Source organism: Lissotriton helveticus, chromosome 4_1 (assembly GCF_964261635.1).
Source record: "Lissotriton helveticus chromosome 4_1, aLisHel1.1, whole genome shotgun sequence".
NCBI classification, from domain to species: domain Eukaryota; kingdom Metazoa; phylum Chordata; class Amphibia; order Caudata; family Salamandridae; genus Lissotriton; species Lissotriton helveticus.
Genome location: NC_136063.1, coordinates 52,642,323 through 52,664,925, shown reverse-complemented (window position 1 = coordinate 52,664,925; position 22,603 = coordinate 52,642,323). Strand labels below are relative to the sequence as shown.

At 41.1% G+C, this 22,603-nt stretch overlaps 1 protein-coding gene across 1 annotated transcript in view; it reads right to left on the bottom strand.

Annotated features, from left to right (window-relative positions):
• Window positions 1-20,129: 20,129 nt before the first annotated feature.
• Window positions 20,130-22,603, bottom strand: part of LOC144827847 (GTPase IMAP family member 1-like) — a 36,998-nt gene continuing 34,524 nt past the window's right edge. The window contains exon 4 of the mRNA XM_078686009.1: window positions 20,130-20,782. Coding sequence (XP_078542135.1) covers window positions 20,130-20,782 — 653 coding nt within the window. The remainder of the gene's footprint in view (window positions 20,783-22,603) is intronic.

Here is a 22,603-nt window from a genome sequence, read left to right as displayed (position 1 = left end):
TTGCAATGCTACATGCCTATTTTCCACCAGTTGGTGGAACTCCCCAGAATCTTGTAAAGATTTTCTCTAACTCTGCTGAATTACACAAAGTGAAACTCCATGAGTTTCACCCTCCCCTATTTTTAACATGATAACTTGAATGAAGGTCTTTTATGCCTTGAAGTAATCTTTACCTTTAAAGGTACTAAAAAAGGAGGCACGTAAAAACTGGGAATGAACCCGCCCTGAATTTATTTATTTATTTAATGCAATTTTATATAGCGCAAACATTACTCGAAGGTGTCAGAGTGCTTTACAAAAGAACCAGTTGCGATACATAAGGATTTAGGATTACATGAGTTACATAAAATATACAAACAGAAAACATTGCAAATGTACAAATTGTAAAGTTACACTATGGAAGAGATACGAATGGATAAACTCTAAGAATTACATAGGAATGGTAGTGAGTACAAGGGTCTATTACATATACTTGTGGTTAGAGTTATCTCTATATACATATATACACAAATAGTAGAGTTTCTCCGGATTACATTTTACTAGCAATTAGGCTGGACAAGTATATATCACATATTTACAGAGTTAATGGGGAAATAAGACAAAAATCAAAAGGAGTAGAGAGCGGTGGGGGGGGGAGAAGAGTCGGAGGCTGAGATTGGTGAGAACAGAGAGGGCGACCTGAGGGGGAGAAAGAGATAAGGCAGTCCAGCAAAAGAGAAATGACCAAAGGTCGGCCAGATGGAATCCAATGGACCAAAGGAAAGGACAAGAATCCACAAAATGGCGGACCCGGGTAGTGGACATTGATTGAAACCACCTGAAAATGGCAAGATGCACCCAGGTCAGGACCCAAAAACCATGAGAGCAGAGTTCCATTAAGTGGGGTCGGAGGGGGGACACAGTCACAGCACCAAAATCTTTAATTTAAAACAATGGTCAGTCAGCCTAAAAGATGATGGCAGATACGAATTGAACTTTGGCTTCTGTACTGGATTGGGGAGCCTAGGGAACCTTTAGAAGCTGAGAATTGATTCTCGTCATCAAGGATTATGAGCCATGGTCCAGTGTGACAAGGATTAGAGGGGGAAGGCCTGGATCTTGGTGGAGTCCCAGAAAAAAGCCCTCCCTTGGGCACTTGGTATACGGCACACGTTAGGACCCTTCTGCATTAGACCTCTCAATCATGATCAAGCATGGTTAGTTCCAGAAAAAGGGGGTCCAGGGTTTTGCTTCTGAAGGTCAAAGAACATTTAATTTTAAAAAAGCAAAGTGACCCCACACACTTCAACAGTGATTATTACAGTATCAATAATATTGTACAAGCTGTTCCATTGTCTCTCCAAACATTCTCCCAAGGATTCCAAAGTCAGGTTTCTTCAGTAGACAAGATTCTTTATTCACAAGAGATACGTTAAAACCAATAGCCAACGCGTTTCGTCCGTTACCGGACTTCTTCAGGGCTATATTAAAAAATACAAAACATAAAAACATTTACATACAGATAACATTATTCCATTCAGAAATGATCTGTACAGATATTACACACATTATTGATATCATTGAGAATAACCAGACAATTAATGATAAACAGTCAGAATCTAAAAATGGAAAACTTCTTTACCAGGGAGAACATATCTTTTGTGAGGAAATCAAATATAACCATCATATGAGAAGCATTTACAGCTGAAAAACGTATTTATATAGAGAGTGGAAAAAGTCCCATTTATTTCTCGTTTTAATAATTGTTAATCCAAAGTGCTCAGGAAACAGGAGCTCAATTAAAGGAGTGTGATACTAAGATGTTTAGTCATTAAATACCTTGTTAGAAATCTCTGTTTAACAGAACTTCACAATGGTCTTCTAGCTTCGTACTTGAGTATTCTGTTAAAGGATTAACGTAATTTTAACATTTTATTCGACTGTCATATATTATGTAATTCCGTACTTTAACACCAGACCCTAAATAGCACATTATATTATTTCATAGTAATATCACAGATAGACAGTCTAACTATGGAATTCACAGCTCTTCATATCAGTAATAAGTCAGCATTTTTGTTGGATATCATTGTCTATCATGTTTATACATATCACCTGTTATATAACCCCACAAATAGGGGATAGGAGGGTTATCGTATATAGTTATTACTCAATTAGTGTGTTTTTTTCTCTTTTCTATGCAGATAGCATCTATAATGAGTCTATTAAAGACACAAAATCAATTAAGCTACTTACTTCAGAAAATCAGTTTGTCATCCCAGTTACAAGGGTCTACCAAGTTTCCCTTATGATTTTTAGGAATTTAGTTTATATAAAAGCCTACAGAGGAAGAGAAATTAAAAGTGTTTGTAAGGATATAACACGCTCGCGCTTGTAAAAGTATAATATACTCTAACACGCTAATATTTCCAATGTAAATATACAGTTCTAACGTTTATGGAAATATATAAAGCGCTGACATTGGTGAGAATATAAAACGCCAACATTTGCAAAGTTGGAAATGTATAGCACGCTAATTAGATCGTCAGCATCCTAGTTCGCAATAGACTGCCTGCTGTCAAGTCAAACATTGTTGGTAGCAACAGGTTAGTTTCATGAGCAGTAAATTACTAAAGGCCCAACTGAACATCTAGCTGAATTTGTGGACTCCTTCCTTGAACCGATTGTACGGAATCTGCCGTCTTTCTTACAAGACAGCAGGGAGTTGCTCTGCAAACTAGAGGATATGACATGGGATGAGGATCTTTTCACGTTCGTAACCATGGACGTGGAAAGCCTATATACCTGTATCAAACTGAAAAATGGAATTAGGTCCCTAAGGCATTTTTTATACAAACATAATGCCTGTCATCTTGAACACACTCAGATGCTGCTGGGTATGGCCGAGTTGATACTGACACAGAATGTCTTCCTACATGAAGATGATTGGTACCTGCAGAGACAGGGCACTGCCATGGGTTCCAGGTTTGCTCCATCTTATGCAAACCTTTTCATGGGTTTGTATGAGATGGAGCATGCCTGGGGCCGTGGTGCCGCACAATGGATGGATGACATAATCTTTTACGTCCGTTACATCGATGATGTCTTCCTCATTTGGAAGGGAAGTATTGATGGACTAACTGATTACTTTCGTTATCTGAATGATAATGATCGGAATATAAAATTGACTATCAATCACTCCAGAAGTGAAATTGTTTTCCTAGATTTAAAACTCTATGTAAAGGAAGGTGTAATTCATAGCGATATGTATAAAAAACCGACTGCGTGCAATAGCATACTGCATGCGGAGAGTTGTCATCCTAGAAACACCATAGCAGCCATCCCATATGGTGAGATTATACGTGCACGTCGCAACTGTAGTGAGGAGGCCAATTTTGAGAACACCATTGATAGAATGAAAAATTATTTTGTATCTAGAGGATATGCTAAAAATGACACCTTGAAAGCAGAGAACAAGATTAGAAAAAAGAAACGGTCTGATACTATAATCAAACAACCGAAAAAGAAAGCTAATCTATCGTTGAACCAATGCTCATTCATAACAGAATATGGAATGTATAGTGGCCATATTTACAATATCCTAAGGAAACATTGGCACCTCTTGAAATCTGACATATTACCAACAGGGGTTGTTTCCGACAAACCGAGAGTTGTTTATAAAAAGGGCACTACAATCAAAAATATTCTCTGCCCCAGCTATGTAAACCCACCTAAACGTTGCGGCTCTGCATGGTTAACAGAGAAAATGGCTGGCTTCTTTGTATGTGGCAATTGCTCAGTATGTGAATGTGGAGTGAATAAGATGAATAGCTTCAGCTATAACAGTCCTTAGAAGCATTCAATCACGACATTCATAAATTGCAACAGCACATTTGTAGTTTATGTCATCATCTGCCACTGCCAAATGATTTATGTAGGCAGTAGTATTAGATGCCTGAAAATACGCATTCAAGAACATCTAAGGAATATAAGACACAATGATATTCGTAGCCCGGTGGCACAACATATCGTACAACATCATCCTCTGGAAAAAGGATTTACATTCCATGCGATTGACAGAGTCTCAATGGGCAAACGGGGTGGTAGTAGGACAAGGTGCCTCAGGCAATTAGAGGCACGTTGGATCTGTAGATTGAGATCAGTGACCCAGGGTTTAAACATAAATAATGAATTTCATCATTTCCTGTAGAAATCTGTATTCTCATAATCTGCCTCGCTATTGTTCACACTTGAGCTCAAAATCCGGTAAGAACACATGCATTAGCTTATTACTTCTGCTGAAGCTTGTACCTTCCTGGATCTATGCATACTTGAATCTGGTAAGAGGAACATAGAAAAGAGAAACAAGAGAAATAATAAGTATGATGTGTTGAATCTTGGATTCTATATTATCAATGCTGTTATTTAGATTTTCGATATCATGGATCCTTTCCATAATATGATTTAGGATGATGTGGTGTGGCCCCTGTCATCAAATATTGTGGCATTCTCATACCACTACTGATTCTTGACCCTTCAAAATTATGCTTTTATTTGCCAAATGTGAGTCTAATGTGGATTGAATCTTACATATTATGGACTGAACGACTGTAACTTGTACTATACTGATATATCGTATTGTATTGATGACCACTTGATTCTACACCTTACTTTGAAGTCAAGACATCTTAGAAATATAACATCGGTCTATAATGTTGGCGATTTAAGAGTAACAATGGGGCCAATATACTGGTTGCAATTTGCCCCTTTTTCTGAAGATTTAATATCATTGGCCAATTTTGAAATTTGTGACAGGCATGGCTGATGCTGTGTGATTGCCAAAAAACATACGGATAATCTTTGATCCATGACTTATTTTGAGTGGTGCATACTGCACCCAGTTCCTTGGACCATGACCAATCCAAGATGGCAACTTATATTAAGTAAACCTAAATACATTATCATCGAATGCAAGCCTACATATAGATATATCTTGTAGGGCATTCACATATGTATTTACAATCATCGGATAATATTCGGGATCAGTACCGTACAATGTGAGCTCTTTTAATAATAACGGGTCACTTCTAAACAGTATAAATATGGGTATTGCCTAATGGCATTTGTACAAAAGGGGACGGCTATATGAGAAACTTTTTGAACTATTTTTTATTGTACACGATGTATATTTGACCACTGTAAGATGGCGGACATTATTAAATAGAGGTATATGTCATCGTCGTTCTACCCCATCTGATTTTACTACTAACTAGTGTCGCTATTCGTTTGCCAGAGATTGACCTTGGGGGGTACAAACTTACCCTTTCGAACTAGATTAACATATTAAATGATAACTTTGTCTTTTGGACGTCTGAATTGAGAAATGCGATAAATACTTTTGTTTATTTTGATGTATCTCCTACCATTACAAGATGGCTGACAACATGAGGTATTTGCACACGTCATCTTCGTGCGACCTATTCTATCGTTATTACCAATTAGTGACACCAATTGTTTGCTAATTACTGCTCGAGGGGGGTATAAATATACCGTCACAAAAAGCAGTCTACTGTACCAGACGACCGCATGATTGACGAGACGCTGTCACTTTGTTCTCGGTGAGTAACCTTCGAGGGAAGAATGGGTTGCGTTACACTAAACATAGGTTCTCGTTTCATGTGGTAGATACCTATTGTTTTGATCTTTGTAATTAGACTCGCATTGTGATAACATTCATGTGTCGAGTAAGCCCGATGAGAAAGTGGGCTTGAGATTTTGAGTGCAAGACATTGTATTTAAAGATGGCGACCGTTTGTTGTTTTTCTTATCAACTAGAATATCGAGACCGGTTACTATGGCGCCCGTAATAACTTTTTAGCTCATGATACGAATGTTTTAATTTCATTTGTGTAGAGTAGCAACAAAAACCACACTTCTATGGGCGGACATTTGTCAATCTTATCTGTACCTTGATTTATACCGTCGCTAGTATACACATTTTGAATAAATCCTATGTGTAGATTCCGCTGTTTCTTGATTGCCCAAAATGTCACATGATAAAATGGTGACTGCTTAATATGCTACTTTGTTGATTTGAAGTTCGAGACAATGTATCAACATGGTGCATTTAGTAATTTACTGCTCATGAAACTAACCTGTTGCTACCAACAAAGTTTGACTTGACAGCAGGCAGTCTATTGCGAACTAGGATGCTGTCGATCTAATTAGCGTGCTATACATTTCCAACATTGCAAATGTTGGCGTTTTATATTCTCACCAACTTTATATATTTCCATAAACGTTAGAACTGTATATTACATTAATATTAGCGTGTTAGAGTATATTATACTTTTACAAGTGCGAGCGTGTTATATCCTTACAAACACTTTTAATTTCTCTTCCTCTGTAGGCTTTTATATAAACTAAATTCCTAAAAATCATAAGGGAAACTTGGTAGACCCTTGAACTGGGATGACAAACTGATTTTCTGAAGTAAGTAGCTTAATTGATTTCGTGTCTTTAATAGACTCATTATAGATGGTATCTGCATAGAAGAGAGAAAAAAAACATACTAATTGAGTAATAACTATATACGATAACCCTCCTATCCCCTATTTGTGGTGTTATATAACAGGTGATATGTATAAACATGATAGACAATGATATCCAACAAAAATGCTGACTTATTACTGATATGAAGAGCTGTGAATTCCATAGTTAGACTGTCTATCTGTTATATGACTATGAAATAATAAAATGTGCTATTTAGGATCTGTTGTTAAAGTACGGAATTACATAATATATGATAGTCGAATAAAATGTTAAAATTACGTTATTCCTTTAACAGAATACTCAAGTACGAAGCTAGAAGACCATTGTGAAGTTCTGTTAAATAGAGATTTCTAACAAGGTATTTAATGACTAAACATCTTAGTATCACACTCCTTTAATTGAGCTCCTGTTTCCTGAGCACTTTGGATTAACAATTATTAAAACGAGAAATAAATGAGACTTTTTCCACTTTTGGAATAAATCCTTCTACCACAAAAGTCAATGATTTGTAAAGACTCTATATAAATACGTTTTTCGGCTGTAAATGCTTCTCATATGATGGTTATATTTGATATCCTCACAAAAGATATGTTCTCCCTGGTAAAGAAGTTTTCCATTTTTAGGTTCTGACTGTTTATCATTAATTGTCTGGTTATTCTCAATGATATCAATAATGTGTGTAATATCTGTACAGATCATTTCTGAATGGAATAATGTCATCTGTATGTAAATGTTTTTATGTTTTGTATTTTTTAATATAGCCCTGAAGAAGTCCGGTAACGGACGAAACGCGTTGGCTATTGGTTTTAAAATATCTCTTGTGAATAAAGAATCTTGTCTACTGAAGAAACCTGACTTTGGAATCCTTGGGAGAATGTTTGGAGAGACAATGAACAGCTTGTACAATATTATTGATACTGTAATAATCACTGTTAAAGTGTGCGGGGTCACTTTGCTTTTTTGACTTGTAAAACAAGGTTCTTGTTTTCTAATATTGGGATCTAGGGGATTGTATCCCAGACCACCTGCACCTATACACATATACATCATAGGGATCCTATCACCAGTGCGGGTAAAATAGCCTCAATCCCCTGTTCTGGCTTGATCTTCTAACATTTAATTTTGTTCTAGTTACTTTCCTAAAAACAGGTAATGATGTCCTCAATACCTCCACTATTCAACACTTTCCTTACTGTTTTTCTCACTGAAATGGGAATAGTGGGAATAGTTCATTATTGTGCAAAATACCAACAATTTGTTTCAACTGGGCACAGCCATGTCCATTCAGTAAAATTCTAATTTGTTTGTGTTGAAGAAGTAATTAATTAATCATTTATTATATGCTGAAAGAGGATCCACATGCTTTTACTAAAGAAGGGCTGAAATTGTATTGGGTTGATAGAACATATTGAAGAGTGAAATATCCAGTCTACCAGTTTGCCACTTTCTTGACAGAATTTGCTTACATGGTCTTTTTTTTCACATTAATTTCTCACTTGTCTGGAAATAAAACAAATGTTGTATTGTGCTATGTTTATTTGAAGGTGGGAGTTATGCTAAGCTTAGTGCAGCTAAAGCAGTTTCAGAACCAGTCCAAACAGAGAGAAGTAGAAGTTATTGGTTAAAAAGCAAGGTATTATTGTTTTTTCTGAATTGAATTAAAATAGGTTTGAAGTGAACAGAAACTGGGAGAGAGTTCCGCAGTGGAGAAGTATCTGTCCCTATTTACAATCGTCATTCGAGCACAGTTGGTAAGAACTGATCATGGTGCATAAGGTTTCGCTTGGCTGAAAAGGTTAATATTTGAAGGCTAGAAAGTTAGGACAGTGATGATGTAAGATTGTGTGTACGATCATAAACGCCCTCAGGGCAACTCCAGTTCAAGACCTGTGCAGGCTTCCTAAGATTGCTGATCTTCTGCAATGTTTCCAGATGTAGAATATAAGAAGGGCCACAGCATTTTGTTGAAGTTGAAGTAGATTCCGAGATTTGCCGGGGTGACTTGAATAATTGCCAATGACCTCAATGTAATCCAACCTAGATTTAATTAAAGTCATTGACTACTGTTATGTGCCACGTGTGTGTATGCAGTATAAAGGTTCTTAGAGGTCGTGAGGTAGCAAAGCACATACCAGACACTTTTGTCACTTAGGCTTAAAGTGACAGATTGGTGTTGAGATAGATTGTATATGTCCTTGGTTAGGGATAAATGAGGTTGCATACATTTGGGTGATGCTTTTGGCATTACAAGCACCTAAGCTTTCGTAGAATTTATCTTCAGGGGGTTGGAAGACCTCCAGTGGTGTGTTAAGTTAGGCACTTGGTCAGCGTCATTCGACATTGAACAAGATTGGTCTGACTAAATATGTTATGAGCTCTATCAATGAAAATTGAAAAACTGATCCCTACGTAATGCAGAGGGTGGATTAGAACTTCCAGAATAGGATTTTCTACTGCAGGACGCCACAGTTCAATTGCATAAGTGTGGAAGGAAAAGGTGCTAATCCTCCAAAGATTTGGAATGATAGTCCCATATCCATCTGGACAGCCTGAACATTACATCATGATGCAGTAGCAGTCCATAAACCATGTACTCTTCTTATCACAAACATACAGACAATATGCACTAATCTGAAAACAAACTTGAAATTTTATTAACGATATAAGGTTTAGAGAGACCTGGGGTGTGGTTTAACAGCTAAAGATAGCAGACGTGTAATTGCATTGCTCTGCACCAATCCGCAACATCATTCTGCAATAAAATTCCCCATCTGACCCCATAAGTTTGCTGTGGCTCATCTCCTTGCTGGGAGCAGACAGTAGCGTCCCTCTATGCCGCGTGGCTTTTGCGACAGGACGGCCAGTTGAAGTAGGGTGGGGACCCTGCTGTTAGTGGCAAACTAGCGGAGATCCCAGAGAACAGCACTGGGTGTGGACCCCAGATGCTTTGGTGGAGCTGACGATCCTTTATGGGAGGCGCATGACAGTGGAGCACTTCGGCCATATTGGTGAGTGCGGCCCTAAGAGTGGAACAGTGTGTGGCCACTGAGCTCACACCAGGAGCGAGACTGGCTGCTCCCCCCCACACTCTCTGGCACCCCTGAGGATTCCAAGTAAGGCACTCCTGTTCCGTGGTGGGGGCAATTACCCAGGCTTTGCCTAGAATCACTGATGACTCCTTGCGACTGGCACATGGCCCCACTTGTTGGTGGTTGCTTTCTGGGCGCGACTACCTGCCCGAAGGATTTCTGCAAAATAACAACCTTTTTTTACCCACTTAGATTACCTGCTCACATGATGCCGGCTGATAAGCTACTGTGAGGAAACCTGCAGATGATCACTCCTTTCCTTATTTGTCCTACCTGATTCCTCATTCATCTGGCAGTTGCATTCTGGGGGAGCGACAACCTGGGAACCTGGGCCCGCTCGAGGCTGCGGATTGGTGCGGAGTCTCTGGGGCGGGACAAAGGAGCTGTAAAGTAGCAAAAAAGAGACTGTACAAAACCAGACACAGATACTCCCTAGCGCCCCAAAGACTTAGAAGACACTAGGCACCGCTGAACCATTGTGCATAGGCCTTTGATGAATCCCAGCTGAGAGATGCACATTAACTAGCATAGATGCTCTGTGGTATTTGTTATGTTTGGCCACTACGCTTCTCCCAGGTGGCAATGGTCAGAAATGGGAGTGGCTATATTGAGTATTTTGGATAAATGGAAGCCGAACCCGAGCTTTTGTATTTAATGGTGCACAATTGAACACTGGCCACGAAGTTGGGATTGTCTATAGTGCCGCGCATGCCCCCCTCCTCCCAGGTCAAACAAGATTACTTTAGAAGCCATCCCAGAGTCATTGGATGATCATCCAACTACTCTAGAAGTCATGTGCATGTCATCAGACATCATCAAGCTCTTAAAGTCATCAGCAGAGTATAGAAACTTGAGCCCGATGATTTGAACATGATTTGAAAATTAGTATCTGATGACTTCACAAGATGTGATTAACCCTGATGATTTAAGGATGATTTGAAAATGATTATCCGATGACTTCACAAGGTGTTACTGTTCCTGATGATTTGAGGATGACTGGAAACTGAGACCCTGATTACTTCACAAGATGCATTGGTACTGGTGGTTTTAGGATTGTTTGAAAATTACTGTTGAATTACTTGACTAGCACCACAGTCTTCTAACTAAAAAGACGGGTTCATGATCATTTTAGAATGATTCGTTGATTACTTCAGCTAAACGCTCAACATTTTAGTTTTTTTATTTATATTTAGTGACATTCAACCTTTTGGAAGATTTCAGAATCTCCTTGTTACTGCATAATGAACACCATTTACACATTACTGCATTTTCAACTCTGGAATTAAACCTACAGTGCATGCATTATCGGAGACTTCAATGCTGGAAGGCCTGGGTGCTATGCCAATAGCTCTAACACAAACAAATGTGAAACCGGTTGCATTTTCAATGCTTGTTGGAAGGTGCATTACAGAGGGTATAAAACTTCTTGCTTTGTGCACTTTTTGGTCCTGGTATTTAAAGCACCCAGGCTTGTTTTAACACTGCTTTGTTTTATTCTAGATACCTGTTTTTTCATGATATAATACTTGATGACATTTTAGGGAGAGGCCTCGCCATTTGCAGATAAATAAGCTACAGAAAATATTGGACTGATCGAATAAAGTTTTTTTGACACACTGATTCTGATGTGGATGTAGGCTGTTCAGTTTGGGAGGTCAGGCGGGAGTTCCTCATAGCTGCCAAGGTTTCAGATTGCTAAGTGTGACATTTTCACAATTACAATGTTAATATGAGTGACAATTCAAAGAGTATGAGTGACACTTTTTCGCGAGCAAAATTAAGCAATGAAGACAAGGGAAACATATAACTATCAGAAATTACACCTATTTAAGAAACAAGAAACTCTAAGGAGATCTTAGAACTGCAGAACATCACAGTGACAGTGTGGACTCCCGGGCATCTCTGTTCCACTTGGGACCCAGCCCAAACAGGATTTGAGGCCCCAACAACATTCTCATTTCAGTCGCCTATTAGTGTCACTGGGCGAGCCAGCAAGCAGAAAAACAATTAAATTGATTCATGCCTTAGCCAGCCTTTGACCACTGGACACCTAGATCCTCTTAGTCATACACCATAGAGTGGAGTGCTGCATAGAGAAGTGGCGTAATGTGTTGTTGGATAACATTGTGTGGGGTGGAGTGGCGTATAGTGGAGTGGTGTAGAGTGGAGTGGCATAGACTGGTGTGCCGTATATTGGGATGTATGACATTACAACGCATGCTTTTACCACGCATGCCTTTACAACGCATGCCATTACAACGCATAGCGCTTTGGGGTGCTGGATAGTGAATAGTTTAATTTACTATTCCAACTCCAGTCCCCGTGGATAGTAGGGAAGGTGTTGGATAGTAAAGTAAATCTATTCCCTATCCTAGAGCACCCCCCAGCGCAATGCGTTGTAATGGTTTGCGCAGTAAAAGTTGCGATGTAAAAGCACTGCGTGGTAAAAGTTGCGTTGTAAAGGATGTTTCCCAGATACACAGCGTCCACCCACTATTTTCACAGGGTGGACGCCGTCCCCCTGCTAAGAAGTTGGGCACCACAGAAATATGTTGAAATTGTCCTCGTGTAAATTTCAGACACAGGGCCACGTTTGGCAGCTACTCCACCGTTGTCTGCTTTCCATTCCCAGCAGCAATGTGCAGGCATTGTTTTCACTTTCATCTGTGCAAAAGATAAAGGCAGAAGTTAAGGGGCCATCAGGCCTCCTTTTCATAGAGCATCGGAATGGAGGCAGCCTGGAACCTTACACTTAAAGGCAAATGCAATGGAGAGGAAACAGAAGCACACAGCTGCTTATCTCTTCACAGGTACTTCAGAGATCCATGCTTTTTACTTGCTTTAGTCCCTGTATATAAGTGTATGCACTGTAAGGATGTGAGATGGGTTAGTCTGTCCCAGTATTTACACAAATAACAATTTAAATAGCAGTATTTTATTTATTTTATACCACTACTCATCCTTATACAGAGTGTTAGAGCACTTAACATAACATACACATTATCCATTCAAAAGAAATCATGTCAGTGTGCAAATTAATCTAATATACATATCAAAGCACTATTGCATAATTAAGTGATACATTTATGCTCACAACACTGTATAAAATGCACACCATATGTGTTGCGACATCATGAATAACAAACGCGAAGAAGGTAGCAACAAAATAGTGGTTCAACAATCCCACCCGCTCAGGAACAGTGCGTGAGTTAAAAAAAAATATGTATTAGATGAAACCCAGATTTTGCGTCAGGATTTCGCCACTTTTTCGGCACAACCCCGACTCCAAATCTGATTTGTTAAATATCATAATGCACTTAAATGTACTCATGATGCACCTGATAAATACATGTGTGATGTCTTAGAATCTGATGTCACTTCTTGTGGTGTCACTTCCAGTGAGGTCACTTACTGTGATGCCACGTGGAATGTCACGCGTCGTGACGTCATGTGCTGCGAAGGCTCGCGTCATGAAGTCACTTGCATACTGCCTAAGTTGATCAGTCCCCCCACTTTTTTTATAGGACTTGTGCCCTGCATACACCATCGCTAGTGCACAGCGCTCACGTTTCCCATGCCCACATATGAGGCGTTTATCTAGTCCCGGTTTTAGCTCTTCATTTTGGACTCGTAGGCCCGAGTTTTATAGAGGCAAAAACAGGGCTACAGATCTTGTGATGAAAACTTTTGTGGGTAGATGTATCAAAATTCCATTTTGGGATTTCTTAATAGCGATTTTTAAGGAATCGCTATTTAGAATTCGCAAAATGGAATGTATGTAAAAAATGGCTATTTTTTAGCGATTTCTTAGTATTTCTTATTTGCGAATTCGCAAATAAGGAATAATTTCCATTCCTATGGGCCAGGAGGCCCATAGGAATGATTGCGAAATATTTCTCAATTTGCGAATCGCATTTTGCGAATTCGCAAATTGAGAATAATTTCAAGGGTCCAGGGGTGTCTCAAAGATGCCCTGCTGCACCCCTGAAATTTACATGTGTGTGCATATGGCGCAAATACATGCCCTATGGGCATGTATCTGCGTCACATGCCACCTTCACAAATGCCAAATAGGGCATTTTTAAATGAAATCGCAAATTACCACCAATTACAAGTTGGTGGTAATTTGCGATTTCTTAAAACAAAATTCGCAATTTCAGAACCCCACATACATCGCATTTAAGGAATCGCAAAATTTGCGATTCCTTAAATGCTTAAGAAAAATAAGGAATCGCAAATTATTGCGATTCCTTATTTTGCGATTTTTTAATACATTCCCAGAAATGCAAAAAAGCCTTAAACGATTCGCAAAGGCCGAAAGGCCGAAATTCGCAGAATTTCGCCTTTGCGAATCGCAAAAGGCTTGATACATCTACCCCTTGGTCTCTGTGAGTTTCTCGCAAAACTTGAGAGGTCTGGAACTGGCTTTTCTGTCTTTTTTATCAGAGAATCCTTTACTGGAGAGGCCAAACTCTGTAAGGGAAGGAAGTCTCAGCGCTCCTTTAAGCAGTCTAATTAAGTGTCATTCATGTCATGTGAGACGGCTCACTGTTTCTTTCTGCCATCACATATGTTTCCATATCCAGAGTTAAATCTGTTTTATTTTTGGATAAAATGTAAACCTAGGTGCTTCTTTCGTTAAAATAAACAATATAACCCCTCCGGTTCCTTGTACACTAATATTATTGCTGTGAAATATAGATATAAATCACGATGTCTTACTAGCTGCATACAGACGGACACATTTTTGTTTTTACGGAGACATTAAGGGGCAGATTTACAATCCCTTGCGCCACTTTTGCGTCACGTTTCCCATGTTAAAAGTGACGCAAAAGTGATGCAAGGAGCTTGTAAATCTGCCCCCAAGTGATTTGCTCAGAATGACTGGATGTTGAGCTGACGCCGAGATTCAAACTCGGTTCACAAGCTTCGAAGCAGCCGCTGTAGCTGTTATGCCACATCCTCTCTCTGTTGTTTAAAATATGAAGGAGGTGTTGTCCGTATGGAATTAAATGAAATTAGAGTAGGAAGGTCCAGTGGTAACACGGTTAAACGGAAAAAAAGCAGCACACACTGCCATGCAACCAGATAGGAAAGAAATACCTGTAAAAAATTTGACACAGGCTGCCTCTATACAAACATACGAAACATAAGTTTCTCTAAATGCAAGTTGTTATAAAACATAAAAAGCTGTCACAAGGTGACAAAAATACAGATATCTCATCCGATTGCGACCTGAATTGAGAACATAGGATAACATTGTGAAGGTCGGGGGTGACCATGCTGCGGTGCGACCTGAATTGAGAGCATTAGATTACATTGTGAAGGTCGATGCCTCCTTGCCTTAACCCCGGTTAAGCCCTGAAATCAGTCTTGTCCCGGCCCATCACCACGAATTGATATGCACGAAATTGTTCGTTTACTGGTTAATTATCACACTAGGCGATCAGAGTATTTTTCACAGCGGATTTTACGCACTTATAACCGCAGATTGTACGCACTTCGCAGCATGGTCACCCTCGACCTTCACAATGTAATCTAATGCTCTCAATTCAGGTCGCACCGCAGCATGGTCACCCCCGACCTTCACAATGTTATCCTATGTTCTCAATTCAGGTCGCACCGCCGTAAGTCGCCCCTGTTTTGGTTATCTAAACAAGGCACAACACCAGTGGGCTTACTGCGATTCTGATAAAATGCTAACTGTGGTAATAACGTTTTTAAAATGCTGACTCTGGCTACTTTCTTAAAACTCCTTGTTTTTCCTCCCTGTTCTACTTTTTCAACAGGCGTACTAATCAAACCAGGCAAAATAATTTCAATTTTAGTCCTGATGATGATCCGTTTCTATTAGAACGATGGATCGAAACGTCGTCGACTTTTTCAAGTAGACATACATGTAACTATTGTGTATGATTGTGTATAGTCTACGCTGGAGAACACTACCTACACTGATCTAAATAGTGTCCAGGTTGCTCTGTCTCTTTGTCAGAAATCTCTAACTTCTGAATTTTCTATTATCTTTTCTCCTTCACAAGTACGGTACAGGACTGTCCCCTACTTTCAATACATGTTGTTTTTCTATTTAATCTCATTCGTCTATTTAAATAAATCCCTGGTCCGGCTGGACAGGAGAATTATATAGCTACCATCGTGTTCTATATTATATTGGTTTGCATTCCTTAATGTGCTCAGGACCTTTGTTTTTTGAAATAGCATATACCCTTGGTCCTTGGCTACCTACTGGGTCCCCTTGTTTTTCCTAAAAGCATGCCTAATGCAGCATTCATCCCAGGATGGTCACAGCTGGACTGCCCCTCATCCCCTTCCGGGTCAGTGCTTTGCTTATATAATGAGCCCACACTGTGTTCGAAGCACAGTTCTGGTGCGTTGCTATGTCCGGGTGTTAGAAGCGCTCGCCTGAATGGGCATCGCAAGAAGCAGGATATCATGTACATTGTTCTTAGCCTTGAAAAAAAAATTCTGATTACATGTCGAGAAAAGACTAACTAAACAAGCACGCTGTACAGCACAGTCTTAAAAGAACATCACGCAGAGAAAGCGATGCAGCCAAAATGTATAAATGGGGCAGGGGTGAGCTGAGATTCCAAGCTGTTCATGCTATCATTGAATGGAGCATCAGGATTCCTTCTCGCATTTCCCTGCTTGAAAGAGGCGTTTGTGAGCTTCTTCACCGCTGCTCTGGACTTCGCATATATGCCGTGAGATAAAGCTGATTATCTGACATTCGGCCCATTTGTACTTTCAAGGGAAGAAGCCAGCTTGCTCCTGGTATGGGGACTCCAGTGCCCACAATCCATTGCTCCACCAGGAGGGAAGAGCAGAGCAGCAGCTTCACGCTCAAAAGCGCATTCAAACACCGGTCCTTGCCCGTCAGTGACCGGATGAGGCTGGGCCACCCCCATCACCTGCCCCACAGACCCCAACTTTGCTGTAGAGGTACTGTGTGTCTTATTCTATTTTCTCCTATCCTGGATACCAATATGAAGGACTGAACCGGATCTCGATCTCCATAGACTTTTTTGACACTGACTATTGAATTAACTGTGGTGTTGGGTGTTTTCTCTTTGCCCAATCTCCAGCTAAATTGTGTGTACTATTTGAGTGACAGGTGGAGATAAAATGGGAATAAAGGTAGGACTAAGTAGAAATAAAATCACCAGCGCTCCCTCACTTCCTCCAACATCAATTGATAAAATGCTACAGAGGGCTATTTGGGCGGTGGACACTGAAATTGAGCTTACGGAACGGCGGCTGTCACTTACCCCTGTCGTATTTATCCAAGCACCGGATCCATCCACACCGACAAGCACAACTCAATTACAGGTAGTTGAGCCCATCAGGTCACCCCCACGGGATGTCCTACCAAAGAAATCATTGTGCAAGGGCAGAACATGCACAAACATCACTATGAATGGTAAATGCAAACTAACAACTGAGGTCGGACCCAAGAAAAAGAAATTCTGTGAGGGCACCACAGCTGACCTCGAGCGGGACCTGCAGCAAGAACACAATCGTGATAGCCCTCAATCTGTCAGTGTGGATATGACTCATCCACTGTGGGCACAGAATTTGATGGTAGCACTTCATGATAAATTGAGAGCCACTATTAAAGAGGAACTAGCCCCCCTAATTATTCGACTAGATACATTTGAGAAATCACTGGCAGCAGGGGTGTAGGGCCACCCGCTCGACAAGATTATTCTACCAGCAAAGTGAGAGGAGGGATCGAAATATGTTGCCAGGTGGACATTTCAATCACAACACACCAACCGGTGGGGGCACGTACCACAGAGGGTTCTTCTACTACCCAAGAGATAGGGGAAGCAAGTATCAGCAAGGAGAAGGGAAATAGGAGTGCTAGACACAATTCTAGCGTTAAAACCGCACCCCCTGCTTACCGAAGTAGTGATAAACCTCACCTCCAGTCCTGGATGCTATTAGAAAAAAGAGCAGGCAACTAATACAAGGCCATAATGTAGAGAGGAATGTGATTGTTGATAGCCACTTTCCCAACATAAATCTCCCCCCGGCATGTGCCCTATATATAGTTATATTGACAGGAACCCCGCCAATCGCACCCAACGCAATGGAAACCCAACGCGAACTCAGAAACAAATGCCGGTTTTGGCTTGCAAGATATAAACATTTTGAGCATGCTAGAGCAGTGAAGATCATAATGGTCCAAAGAGTAGCGTGGTTGGGAAATTGTCAGAAAACAGATCCAGGGGAGTGTGTTGTTATTAATTTTAAACCTACTGAACACTACCACTAATTGTCACAATGTCCCAACAGGAATTAGACTCCGTCCCTTAGACTTTTTTTATCCTCAACTGCAAATAATCATAAGACATCGTGAAATACCTGCAATCCAAATGATTGGGCCAGGGACTCTAATGGAGGGAAGCTGGGACACATACAACAGGCGCCCTCAATTTAATATCCCGGTGAATAATAGATTTGAAAGTCTGGAGGAGGTAGACTGACTGCGGCAGAACAAATATGTCAACCATAGACCAGATTTTCAGATTACAAATACTGTTCTGGAAAACGGTGACCATAGAGGGTGGCAGCCTCTATCTTTTATTTGTCGATCTGAAGTCAGCCTTTGACCTTGTACCCAGGGAAAAACTCTGGAAAGTAGTAAGTGACCTTAGGATTCCACAGTACATCCTCAATGTGCTAGTGAGGCTTCATTTAGGGAACTATGCCCAAGTAAGATGTGGAAAACACAGAGAACTTTCTGCACGTTTCCCTGTCAAAAAGGGGGTACGCCAGGGATGTGTTCTCACCCCCCACTCTATTTTGTCTTTATATCAACGGGCTCATAGACCACCTAAATAACATCAAGGATAATGACGCCCCTCAGGTAGTTTCGGGGAAGGTTCCCACGTTGATGTTTGAGGATGATACTTTGCTACTGTCCAAATCGCCAACGGGTATACAACACACTCTTGATGGCTTTGCTGAGTTTTGTAACATGAGGGGCTTGGAGATCAACCTAACTAAGACCAAATATATGGTCTTCAATCCCCCAAAACCTCTCGTCCAAATCCTTCCCTAAATGGTACACTCCTGGAAAGGGTGAGGATATTCCAGTATCTGGGTATTACTCTAATAGAGCACTTTGAGTGGGGCTCCTAGATGGCCAAGGTGAGACTTAGGTTAACTCAGAATGTGGGTGGGATTATGAGATTTCACAGAACTTCTACATTCAAGCCAGCTGCCCCTGTTGTGGAAATATATAAAGCCCAAGCAAGGGGGGCCATTCTATATGGGGCGGAACTGTGGGGGCATTGCTCTTCCTCCAACCTTATGAAAGTGGAGAACAACTTCATGAGGAAGTTACTGGGACTTCCTTGTAGCACCCCCTAGTTCCTCTCTGTATGGATTTGGGCATGAGGCCAATTGACAAAGAGATTGCCCTTAGGCCTATTCGATTCTGGCACTGGGTGTGGGTGACTCCAGAGTTGTCCTTCTACAAAGCTGAGCTCAAGGAGATCCTGTCTATTCCAACTACTAAGAAAATACAGTGGCTTTGCCACATAAGGCATCTCTTTGCTAGGCTAGGCGGGAAGGACCTCTGGAAAACCCCTGTGATATCATGTGCATCGATTTCCAGGCTGGATCTCGTGCAACACTATAGGCAATCCAACTTAATGTCCCTAAAGGAAAGCACCACTGTCGGTCGGATGACAGTAGAGTTCCTACAAGTAAAGGATGAATACAGTAAAGAACAATTCCTGTATGTGATCTATCCCCCACTGGCCAGGAAATTGTATATACAATTTAGATATGCGAACCTTCCACTAATGAACCACACTAGCAAATGGGCCACGGAGAACAGGGGAGATTGTCCAGCGTGCAATTACAGGCTAGAGTCAGAAATCCTTGTATTGTTTTTCTGCCTTGCACACTACCTGCCTCGCAAATGCTGGTTAATTCAAATATGTAGAAACCTAGGGTTTGGGCGTGCTTAGAGGCCTACCGAGTCTTGAAATACGATACCCACCCTCCAATCGTATTCGCTGTATAACACTTTTTAAAGACTATGTGGTCCATGCGGCGGGGCTTCCCAAAGTAACATTCTGGGATGTTTTACGTAATGAAACTGTTTTTAATTGTGAATATTTTAGTCTGTCATTAACCCAATGGTAGCTTTTTAATGGATTTTAAGAGAAGCAGAGGATGCATTTTTATAATTGTCGTGACTGTATTTATATGATTGCTAGTGTGCACACATTTAATGTCTACTGTGTTTTTGTAATGATGTACTTTTATGGTCCTAGTGACCGCAATAAAGTTATTGACTGACTGACTGAAAATGTATAAAATATAAAACACGAGATTAAGCTACTAAAACGGGGGAAGCAACTCAGGTCCAAGGCGTCCTCACGACAGGGGCAGTTATATTGGGAGTTCTGGCTGTTCTTCTTTATTAAACCTGGTAGTTGATAAAATTAACTACACTTGTGTCTCAGAAAATGTTCAGAAAAGGACACACTTCATAGGAGGCTTTGGAGGGGTGCCTGACTGATCCAGCCTGTAATATCTGTTGCCATTACCTTTCGCTATATTGTCTATCATCTGAATGAGCTCCCCCACTTGCTGCTCCCTCTCTGCTCCTGTCGCTCGGTTGTTGAAGGCACAGACCCTCCCTCCACAGCTCTTGATCAGCTCTTTAAGCTTCTTCTCAGATTCATGGACAAAGGATCCTAACGTTTTACTTTCCAGGTCCTCTTTCCGTGTGAACACGATCACCGTGAACTTTAGCGCCTCCTTTCCAAAGAGGCGCTGGATCCTTTGCACTGACTCCCGCTCCTCCAAGGTGAACCGTCCGGCCTGAAGCACCAGTAGGATGGCGTGTGTGACTGGGGGGGAGGGCTGTGAGCACCGCTTTATCTCTGTGGAGAGCTCGTCTGGGACTGTGGAGGGAAGAATGCCCGGAGTGTCCATCACTAGTAGACGTCTGTCCCCCCACACTCCCTCTCCCTTCTGGCACTGTGTGGTCACGGGCACTGCTGAGCCTCTGGACTCAAACACTTTGTTCCTCAGGATGCTGTTTCCGGTGGCACTTTTCCCTGCCCCGGCGCTGCCGACAAGGATTATCTTCAGTTCAACTTTTCCTCTGTTCAAACCATCTGTGGAAACACATAATTAGGAGTGATATTAAACAATATTAGAGGAAGAGGAGTGAAGAATTCAATGGGTTTAAATAACATCATAAACATCTTCATCTGTCTTGCACCTCTTCCATGCTCCTCCCCCTGTGCAGCAACTACACAGTGCATCCATGGTCTTACCTTCCCAAGAATCTGGAAATATCTAGTCCTGGGTCTTTATTTTACCCATAATTGTTCTGGAGTGTGGGAGTTGTATTACATTAACTAAACAGAACCAAAACTACAAATCCCATAATGTATTAAATTATAAAATGACAAAACACAGACTGAACCACCCAGGGGTGCAACTAGAGCCAAATTTGCGGGGTGGGCTAAGAAAACATTTTGTAGGGGCTGACTCTTCCAGAAATAGTTAGAGTGGAGATGCAGGGGCTTTGCAGGGGCTTAGAAGGGGTGAAAAAACAACAAAGCCTAATTTACAAGTGAATGGTCTTTTAAAAACCCCTGAAGCACACAGGTGTGGTTGTGTGTGTGTCTGCAAGCTGTCTCAGCCCAGGCTGCCACACACAACGAGGGAGGTTGAGGCCCTTTGTTCCCAATGGGCGTTGTGCGCAAGGCAACCACCTCATTTTGGTGAGTTGGAGTCATCTGGTAACCTTAACGTAGAGATGTATAAGAAAACAGCCAGTATAAACCATTAAAACAACTTTTCTTAAATGTGCACTTTTTTGTGGTATCAGCACTGTGATAATGTCCCTAATGTTCTTACTGCTTTCTATTAATCTTCATTACTCCAGGGTTTAGTCTTGCTTATCATGGTCCTTATAAATGCAGACCCTCACCCAGAGAAAGATAACACTTTAATTTAAAATGGGTTGGGAGACCTGTTTCCTTTTTTACACCTAGTAGATGTAGTATTTCTTCCCTCGCCATATATGTCAACACACTCCTTACCAGTATCAACCCATTGACTGGCAGCCTCAACCTGTCAAACACCAACGAGAAACAATTCCAGAATTCACAACAAACCAGGAAAGAAAGTAGGGGCAGAAAAGAAGATTGCAGACTGGCAAACCCCTAGCCCAGTCAACGGCCTATCGGAATCAATGAGAAGGGCCTTGCATGTGCCCACAGAGAGAAGACACTGATCCTCCTCTGAAGCAGGAACATGGCAGACCACAGCAAGGACAATATTCTGACAGGCATGAGATGGGGAAAGCAGCAAGAAGGCAATTACACAGGTCACAAGACTGTTGGAAAGTACCACCCTGTTTGGGTAAAAGGAAATAAAGATCGCACCACCAAAAAGAATGACACAGTAAGTGTCTTAGAATTTAAAGGAGACAAAATTGTCCAGCCATCCAGAGGTCTGTCAGGATGATGTGAGAAATCTTCCCAGACCAATGCATTGGTAAAGGCTCTTGGGGTTGCTATAAGGACGAACAACAGCACCAATATTTGGAAGTGGAATGAACCTCTTTTGTGGTGGAGTGGGATGTGAATGCGGCATCTTTTAGTAATCCACTGGAGACACCAGACCCACAACGTACTGCAGTGCTATCATCTTAAAGGAGACCTACCTGTCATAGTGGTTGACTCCTGAACTGTCTTTTGTCCTGTGGAACCAGAAAGAGAATTATCATCTGGGCCCCCATGACAACTGAGTGGCATTTTTGTTTTAAACATTGTTCGGCACCACAAGCTTCCCACCCAAATCATTCTGATGGGGGGGCCCCAATTCACTTATAAGTTTTGGTGTAGTCTCTGTACATCACTAGGCATGGATGTTGCCATATAGTCATTCTATCGTTCCCAGAATGATGGGCAGATGGAACTGGG